General features: G+C 31.0%; 1 protein-coding gene across 1 annotated transcript; it reads left to right on the top strand.

Moving 5' to 3' along the window:
* Positions 1-5,065: 5,065 nt before the first annotated feature.
* Positions 5,066-10,158, top strand: LOC117109558 (neurogenic locus Notch protein-like). The gene is made up of 10 exons (XM_033251927.1): positions 5,066-5,108; positions 5,798-5,932; positions 7,810-7,935; positions 8,506-8,631; positions 8,809-8,892; positions 9,049-9,174; positions 9,350-9,475; positions 9,644-9,769; positions 9,947-10,030; positions 10,133-10,158. The coding sequence occupies exons 1-10, from the start codon at positions 5,066-5,068 to the stop codon at positions 10,156-10,158; spliced, it is 1,002 nt and encodes a 333-aa protein (XP_033107818.1).
* The last annotated feature ends 201 nt before the right edge of the window (positions 10,159-10,359 follow it).

The raw sequence follows: 10,359 nt of genomic DNA, 5'->3' as shown, positions 1-10,359 counted from the left end.
GTAGCATAATATATATATATATATATATATATATATATATATATATATCAATATATATCTATATATATATATACTCAGAAAAAGAAAATATGTCAATCATATTATTTGCATAAAATATGTTACTACTGTATTAAGACAAAATATATCAGGATCAGTAAATTTTCAGAAAATTAAAGATTTGTGTTTTAGACCTATTGACAATGAATATCTTCACAGTTGTTGATGCATTCTAAAAAAAAAAAATCAGTAGGTCTAATAGCGTTATGTTTAAAAGTAAAATACAATTCCATTATATTTCCATGACATACCACCGTAACAATACTGTACTTACAAGCTGTGTTGCTATAGTAATATGTATGTAGCAGTGGAATGAAAAAACTGACCACAGCCAGTTATCTATTATTCAATACAAGTGAACACATTACTTTAAGTGAATTAACGATAAAATTAGAAAACAAAACAATATAACCTATATACTGTAAGCCGGAACTGATGTTGATTCACACATTATGTCAATGTATGCCAAAGATATTATACGGATTATACTGCTTATCTGATGATTAAAGTAAAAAAAAAATAGTAAGAGATCAACCAAAAATGCGGAATGCGGACAAACTTTGCTTCGCTCTGACACACTTTCACCTATTAGAATGTTAAAAAAAATACAAGAAATTTACGTTAAAATGTTCCAACGGAGATTGCGTACCGTCTCAAAACCACACCTATCATAAATAGATCTTGCTTTCCAGCAGATCTCACGGTACTTTCAAACGCAGTAATGCAAGGCAGTTTTCGTAAGTTACCTTCATTAAGAATACAAGTAGTACATAGTAAATGGTAATGGCTGTAGAGTTGTTTAGTTCATACCAGGTCTCTATGCTCTTTTAACTAATGTTCAACAAAAATTGAATGAAAGAAACAAATAAAATGAAGAAAAGACAATGAAAAATAGAGTAAAAACCATCAAAGGAAAACAATTAGATGGATGAGAAAAGAAAACATTCGAAATGTTGTGTACCACACTATTCACTGCTGATTAAATTAATGGATGTATGTAGCCTTGTGAATGCTGGCTCAGAGGTCCATTTCTCTTCTGAATGTCGAGGGGCAAATACATGCTGTGTAATTGTTTTTTGGGTTTTTTTAATCTTTTGTGGGGTCATCAAATTTCTATTTCCATCATACAGCAGCCTCATATTAAAAAATAGCACATTTATATAATACACTGTAATTATACTTTTAATGCATCTGTGTAAAAATATATCAATTAACAAAGCATATTGTTAAAACAAAGTTTACAATTTCAGCAATTTCTAATGTAGAAAACTTTGTGTTTTCTTTATTTTTATCAATGCATTTTTTTGCTCAGTATACTTATAAAACTAACATAAAATTTCATGTGTCCTCTCGCTGTCAAATAAGCGTCATAATCCACTGATCACGGGTGCTTAGTTTTGCATTTTGGTTCAATCATTAGGAGAATTTAAAAAAAAAAACGACTTGGTTGTACTTTGAAACACACAAGGTACGGTGATATCAGTTCTCTCTTATGTGACTGAATACAATGAATAAGGCATCAACTCGCATATTTTTTAATCTAGTATAATATGACCAGATACCAGAACATTGAAAGATGCGAATGTCCATTGCTCTAATTTGGTCTATTTTGAATATTCACCATGACTAGCAATACAAATACTCATAGAAAGCCGGAAAGTCTTATGAAATTATATTTCGTAATTTTCCTCCTGCTTAACTATTGAATGATCAAGATCAAGAAAAAATTGTGCTTTGAGACACTTAAACGTGAAATCTTCAAAATCGGTGTCTTAAAAGAGAACACGATTTATAATATAAGACCATTGGAATGGTGTTTATCATATCACCACACCATAACCTACATTCAGTGAACCGGATCTAGAAGAACTATGTTGTTAAGTGAATGATTATTCACAGGACTATTGAAACACTTTAAACATCGAACAAAAAAAAAATATCCAATATACTTAGATACAATGACGTGGGTTTTTTTTTTTTTTTTAAAGTTGTTTGTAGTCTACATAAACACATGAAATTATGGATTTCGCATACATACCTCGCTGGACACCAACCCGATGGTTTCTGTTTTGTTGCTTTTATTTCGTTTCTTTAGACTATCTAAAACACCAAATTGTTAAAACTTTCTGTTCCTTTTGACTGATTTCTTTCATCTTTTTTGTTTTCTTTTCATTTTCCCTACTTTTCTTTATCTTTTAAAAATTTCATTCTACCTGTTTTTTAATCTTAGTATAATAACATTTAAAAATTGTATACAGATTATTATAGAACAACATTTATTCCTTTCACATAATTATACAGAGCAGTTTTGACAAATATTTAAAAAAATAATTTTATATTTAAATCATTAATTCTTTACTACATAGGGCCTATAAACTCGGCATGTTGTATACACATGCGCAGTGATTAAAATATCAGTATATCAACTTTCAATAATTGAAAATAGGTTAAGATGAAGACATATCAATCAAAATTTGAATTTTAAAATTCCGTTTGTTCATTTAGGATAATTTCTTTTATGTATTATCAATTACAACTTGATAGAAAACTGGAGATTGAAAGATAATGACATTGTAATTATGTAATTACAAAAAAAATAAGATTGCTGCTAAACTATTGAATTGTATATGTTTAGGTGCCAGTCACTTATGTACTCATTTACTCATCGTCTCCAATCAAAGCGTAACATCTTGATTTATTTACATTGCATCTTGCATCTCCAAAAAATTGGTTCTCGGTCTGTCCATAAAGTAGTAATGTGAAGCGATTAGAGGCCTTGTTGGCGTTAAGTGCTATATAAATCTAACATATTATTAATTTATTACTTCATAATTTAGACGTGACGAGCAATATTAAGTTAATTTATATAATTTGGTAAGATACTATTTGCATTTACTCCAAACAAACAGGCATAGTGGTAATTTATAAAATAGTACTGATCCTAACATTTAACTGATATCACCACACCACATCTCTGAAACATTTTAATTTTACAATACAATGCAACTAAACAATTTATATGACAAACGATTAATCCTACTTCACAAATGTAAATCTCTTCACACATGTGCATTGGAAAAAATACAAAATGTTAGCTTATCTGGTAAAAGAGTCTAGGCCCGTTTTTTTGCCACTTTGGCACCCAGGCCCGCTGCCACCCGGCCCATTGCCACCCTAGGTCTGTGCCACCCCATTCCCATGGCCACCCGGCATGTTACCACCCGGTCCTTTGCCACCACAATGGTACAGTATTGCATTGTAATCTGAGAAATTTCACCCTTGGTATATTTGCCACAACATGTGCACTGAAGGATGAATGGATTGATTGTTTTGATAAGTCAAATACATAATTTAAACAAAGACAATTTGTTGCGGATACGAATATAAAATATTATAAACGGCACACGCTTGAAGGAGTCGTAGTGAGCGTTTGATGTTTTAAATAGTATGTATTTAGATGTGTGTATGTAAAGTATGTGGGGGTGTGTTTGTGTGTATGTATACATTTATTTTGTCTGAGTTGTCTTTAGTCAATTAAGTATATATTTTTAACAATACTTGTGAAGGCACAGCATCAATTAAATTACATGTAGTGTTATTGAACTGTGCTCCATTATCGACGAATAACTATGACTGTATAATTTATTATGTCTTTTAGTGTTTTTCATTTTTGGCCAACAAAAAAATAACAACACTTAGTGGTATATTAAACAATAAAAAAAAATATGGGTGGGGGAATGTCTAACTGACCAATTTGAGGCCACGAAAATTATGAATGAAGACCAATACCCTAAACCTAAACCAGCCTGTCACGGATCGTTCATGTTACTGTTATTTTTTGTAGTGTTCCTCTAACTGGGAAAGGATGCATAATTTCTTTACATACTTTTTTTAATCTCTTTTTGCCCAAAAAGTAATGTAAATTTTTAACATCACTATCAATTATTTTAATATAAATCATAATACAATTCCAAGATTCCCTGCTATATTAACTTAAGTCCAGTATATATGTTTGTCTGTGTTTAATATATAAATGTATATATGACTAAATGTCTTGGATTTGAATCCATGCATGTTCTAACTTTTAGCTGCATTTCAAAATTTACAAAAATAAAATCCATAATATTATTTTCTTGATTTAAAAAAAAATTAATTGTAGACGTTATTAAAGTAGCCCTTGTTATAGTATCGTTGCAATAAAAACTGCACTATTTTGTGATTTTGTATCAATTTCAATTATGTTCATGGTGGTATTTTTTTTATTTTTAACAGTTTTACTATTTTTCCAAAAAGATTTCAAGTAACTTGCACTAAAAGAGCACACATTCTTTGTTGCAAATTTGAGAATAAAACTTACATAGAGGAGAGCCACAAATATTCAAAAGATTAGCCTTTCTCTAGAAGGTAAGATTCTGTCTAGCAATTTATGTACATGCATTAAACAGTTTTAGTTATTATAACCTTGATCGCACTTTAACCGATTAAAGTTAAAGGACTATACTGTACTATCTGTAATGAAATATTTATATTCTCTTTTTCCTTCGGGAGTGTAATAATAACTTGGTGTTTTAGGAGAAATCAATTGACGTTTGTATGTGTATCCTACTGTACGAATAGATCTGAATCAGTGCAACGATTGTTAATTGAGAACTATAATGTGGTATTTTTCTCCTTGATGATAATCATAACGTATGTCCTGGATCTTAAATTTGTTGTTGTTAAAGCTATTACATGAGGTTGGACGCCAATTTGCTAGCTTACAAAATCTCAATCCTCTGTCAATGTAACCGCTGCAGATAGCTCAAATTTGAATAGTTTTTCGGTAGACATACCGTTGCTATGGTTATTTATTTTAGGCCATTGATCTCCGTATATTGTAGCATTAACCAGAGCAACGATATCATCAATCGTCTGGATTATCAAAAAGAAATTGATGAAGGCTTAAGACGTCCATCATCCACATACTTAAAGCATTTTTTTTTTGCAAAAATAGAGGCCTACTTAACTCATGGCATTGTATTTTCATGAGTTTGTCTTATTTGACGACAATGGTATGTTTAAGTAACAACTGCTTGTATTATCTATTAACGAATCATAAAAATCAAGTACTCTCAGGGAGTGGTAAGAAGCCCTATGGATTAAGAGATTGTCACAAATTAGGATTAGTGGCATCATGTTAGTATAAATACGTGTGCTGTTGAGGCATCTTCATTAGGCATAGTGAATCTACATTAAAGCAGCATGGAGATACATATTGCATTAATATTATTAGGAGCATTGAGTTTCACAAGCGCTGGTAGGTTCGGGATGGTTTTACTTGTTTTCATCATCATCTGCTTCCTGCCAACACAGTTTTAATGACGGCATAGCTTTCATTTATTTCTTTCAGGTCATCTAAAAATATTACTCTTTTCTTCCTCGGGACCGCATTCCTTCCATTCTTCCTTCCTTCAATTATCTCTCAAAATACAATTTTTTCTAAGTAAATGTCCGATAAATTTCCTCTTTCTGTCTTTTATCATAGCTAATAAAGCTCAAGTACTTCATTTGTTTGTTCAGATAATTTTCTCCATCTTTCTCCATGTCCACATTTCAAAAGAAAGTTTTAAGTCTATTTATTTTTTTATTCTCATAGGCTAGGTTTTAGACACGTAGAACTACACTCCATACAAGCGTTTTAATTTAATAAGTTATTGGTAAACTAACACATTTCTGTAAAATATTTCCCCTGAATTGATAGGCTATGTCGGTAACCCGTGTGACTATGTGATCTGTCGAAATGGCGGTACGTGCGTTACACACAGCTCAAGTACATCACCGCTGGGGTACATATGCAAGTGTCAGGGTTGCTACACAGGAACATATTGTGAGACATGTAAGTCATACAAATATCTTTAATATATTGAAACAGATATCGCATTGCGCTACTCCATGCAGACTGCTGACTCAATTACTCTATTTACTAGGGTACAAGAATTTACCGTATGTAAAGTAAAGTAATACTTATGTATTTTTTAATTTATTTTTTAATTAAGGACATGTTTTACACAGAGTTCTAATCAACAGTATCCAAAAACTAATTATAGTCCAAGAACTAACTATTTTGTAGAAATCCTAAATCTCTATTCGGGCCTAATTGTTATACATTAACATTTTATTCAATGGCTTTTATTTTACGAGATCAGTGCTGCATGGTACCGGTAATAGACTTGTAATTCAATGTCCATTCTTGTCTTCTCTTCGGTTTCAACTTATCTACTAGATCATAAAGCTTAATACTGTATATCAAGTACTAAAATGTAAATATGTATGCGTACTCTTTGAGAATAGTAATGCATTAAAAAGATTATTTGCGATGTTAATATAAACAATTGTGACGGGTGTCCGCTTTTTTGAAAAAAGTAGCATTCAATAATTTTAAAAATAATTATTTTAGAAAGATTCATAAATATAATCCTAAATAAATGTAGCAATTTCTTACCTTAGAGATAAATGCAAATCAAACTAAATTTCTACAATTTTTGTAGAGACGGAAAAGATATACCTCGATTAATTCTCACGCCATTAGTTTTTAAATACATTTGTTGGTAAAACAAACAGTAGGCAGCAGATAACATCAACTAACACGTATTAATCCTTAGCATTATAACCCTACAACTATAATAGGTTCTTTTTTTAGACAAAACAACCTATTTCACAAAGAATAACAATATTTCAAATTTACGTGATGAATGTGTTAAGAGAAATTTTAAATTGGTAGACAATATACATCTGTTTATTATAGTAATATTGATTATGTAATAAGTATGTTAATAAATATTTTTAAAAATATATAATTTCTGATGTCCTACTACGAATACGTTTAACAATATATAAGTAAATGTTTTTTAATTGTCATGTAAGTTATTTAAATTGTAAATTAAGTAACTAATAAAAATCTACAGCAATTTGACTATTATTTCATACGGAAGTGTAGTATTGTAAATTTATAAGATAAGAATGTTGGGTATACATGTAATGTAAGGAATAAGTTGAATAAAATTAAATATTGGTATATTATTAGGAAATATTGTAAAATATAATATTTATTTTGTATTTGATGAATTATATTTATTTTACAAATATAATTCTATGAATAATTTGTAAAATATAATGAGTAATTTGTTAGAATAGGTATATGTAGTTCTAAAATCAGCTGCAAAGTATGGACACCAAAATACATTATCTAATTTAATGAGCTATAATAATTTTCTTTTTTAGATGAGCTTTTGAGCTTTTATTTTGAATTTCAAATATTTCACCATGTGATGGTGTACCGTGTAAATATGGCAGTACGTGTGAAATAATAGCAACGTATAGCCAGTGTGGATACGCGGAATGTAAATGTCTAGCATGATATTATGGAACAAAAATCGTAAGAATATAATTTGTTCGATTTTTCTATCTACTGCTTTTCAACACAAGCTTGTTTGGAAACCGAAGTATTATCTCAGGCTGTGCATCGAGATTCACATCAAGTTTATTGTGTTGTATTGCTGCACTGCGGATACTGTGGGATCCCAGTGGTGCTGCCGAACAGAGCCTTTAAACTAAGCCCCTCCTCTTTGATATGTTTACTATTTCAGAATAAACGAGAGCGGGGCGCCGTGGAAAAGTCAATCATGTAGTTACTAAACTAAGATCTTATATAAACTAAGCTTATATATAGATAATCGCATTTCAAAAGAATGCTATATGTACTTTCTCTTTAAGATAAAAACCCTTGCAGCGGTGTTGTATGCAAAAATTATGGTACTTGTGAACTGACGACATCCAATGGCCAGTGTGGATACAAGTGTAAATGTCCAGCGTGCTATTATGGAACATACTGTGAAAATCGTAAGATAATATTAAGTTATTTTTACGTTAATTCTCCATTCCATGATTCTGTTTAAAGCAAGGTGATGTGCAATGTGAACAATAAAAAACACACGCTGATTAGAAACCCAAGCATTATTTTTTGGTGTATATCCACATACACATTACATGTATTGCAGCACTGCAGCTACTGTTAGTCCCAAGGGGAGGCTACAGAAAATAAATTTTCCGCTAAGCTCCTCCAGTTCGATATTATTGTTAAGGTAAAAAAAAAACGAGAGAGTAAACGCATGTGTTTGTGGGAAAACATGTGATAATTGTTATGGGTGCAATTATAAGATAAGATCTAATGCCAAGTGAAACTGTGTTTGTATTATTTTTACTAAAGTCTTATGTTTTCTATCATACAAGGACCATAAAATTAATTTGATGCAAAGAAAAGTGTTGCATTGCATTCGTTCTTATTAGTCTTTATAAGATCAAGTTAAATGTTCAGGTATTTAACGAGATCGGGTGAGTTATAAACATGTTTCCTCAAAATATATAGAATTTCAAAATTGTTAAAAATGTTATTTGTACATTCTCTTTAAGATCAAAACCCTTGTAGCGGTGTTGTATGCAAAAATTATGGTACTTGTGAGCTGACAACGTCCAATGGCCAGTGTGGATACAAGTGTAAATGTCCAGCGTGCTATTACGGAAAATACTGTGAAAATTGTAAGATAATATTCAGTTAATTTTTACGTTAATTCCTCATTCTCTGATTCTGTATTAAGATCAATTTAAATCCTTAGATATTTAACGAGGTCGGATGTGTTATATACATGTTTGCACAAAATAGGCCTATATAGATAATCGAATTTCAAAAAACGCTATTTGTACTTTCTCTTTAAGATCAAAACCCTTGTAGCGGTGTTGTATGCAAAAATTATGGTACTTGTGAACTGTCGACATCCAATGGCCAGTGTGGATACAAGTGTAAATGTCCAGCGTGCTTCATTCTCTGATTCTGTTTTAAGATCAAGTTGAATCGTTAGATATTTAACGAGGTCGGATGTGTTATATACATGTTTAAACAAAGATATAGCGATAATCGCATTTAAAAAAAAATGTTATTTGTACATTCCCTTTAAGATAAAAACCCTTGTAGCGGTGTTGTATGCAAAAATTATGGTACTTGTGAACTGACGACGTCCAATGGCCAGTGTGGATACAAGTGTAAATGTCCAGCGTGCTATTACGGAACATACTGTGAAAATTGTAAGATAATAATAGAGTTAATTTTTACGTTAATTCTTCATTCTCTGATTCTGTTTTAAGATCAAGTTGAATCGTTAGATATTTAACAAGGTCAGATGTGTTATATACATGTTTAAACAAAGATATAGCGATAATCGCATTTTAAAAAAAATGTTATTTGTACATTCCCTTTAAGATAAAAACCCTTGTAGCGGTGTTGTATGCAAAAATTATGGTACTTGTGAACTGACGACATCCAATGGCCAGTGTGGATACAAGTGTAAATGTCCAGCGTGCTATTACGGAACATACTGTGAAAATTGTAAGATAATAATAGAGTTAATTTTTACGTTAATTCTTCATTCTCTTATTCTGTTTGAAGATCAAGTTGAATCGTTAGATATTTAACGAGGTCGGATGTGTTATATACATGTTTAAACAAAAAGATAATCGCGTTTAAAAAAAATGCTATTTGTACATTCTCTTTAAGATAAAAACCCTTGTAGTGGAGTTGTATGCAAAAATTATGGTACTTGTGAACTGACAACGTCCAATAGCCAGTGTGGATACAAGTGTAAATGTCCAGCGTGCTATTACGGAAAATACTGTGAAAATTGTAAGATAATATTCAGTTAATTTTTACGTTAATTCCTCATTCTCTGATTCTGTATTAAGATCAATTTAAATCCTTAGATATTTAACGAGGTCGGATGTGTTATATACATGTTTGCACGAAATAGGCCTACATAGATAATCGAATTTCAAAAAACGCTATTTGTACTTTCTCTTTAAGATCAAAACCCTTGTAGCGGTGTTGTATGCAAAAATTATGGTACTTGTGAACTGTCGACATCCAATGGCCAGTGTGGATACAAGTGTAAATGTCCAGCGTGCTATTACGGAACATACTGTGAAAATTGTAAGATAATAATAGAGTTAATTTTTACGTTAATTCTTCATTCTCTGATTCTGTTTTAAGATCAAGTTGAATCGTTAGATATTTAACGAGATCGGATGTGTTATATACATGTTTAAACAAAAATGTATAGATAATTGCATTTTAAAAAAAAATATTTGTACTTTCCCTTTAAGATAAAAACCCTTGTAGCGGTGTTGTATGCAAAAATTATGGTACTTGTGAACTGACGACATCCAATGGCCAGTGTGGATACAAGTGTAAATGTCCAGCGTGCTATTACGGAACAT

This window comes from Anneissia japonica, unplaced genomic scaffold (genome assembly GCF_011630105.1).
Source record: "Anneissia japonica isolate Jap-2015-1 unplaced genomic scaffold, ASM1163010v1 scaffold287829_len2072220_cov186, whole genome shotgun sequence".
NCBI classification, from domain to species: domain Eukaryota; kingdom Metazoa; phylum Echinodermata; class Crinoidea; order Comatulida; family Comatulidae; genus Anneissia; species Anneissia japonica.
The sequence above is the reverse complement of the archived record's forward strand: the minus strand, read 5'-3'. Positions and strand labels throughout refer to the sequence as shown.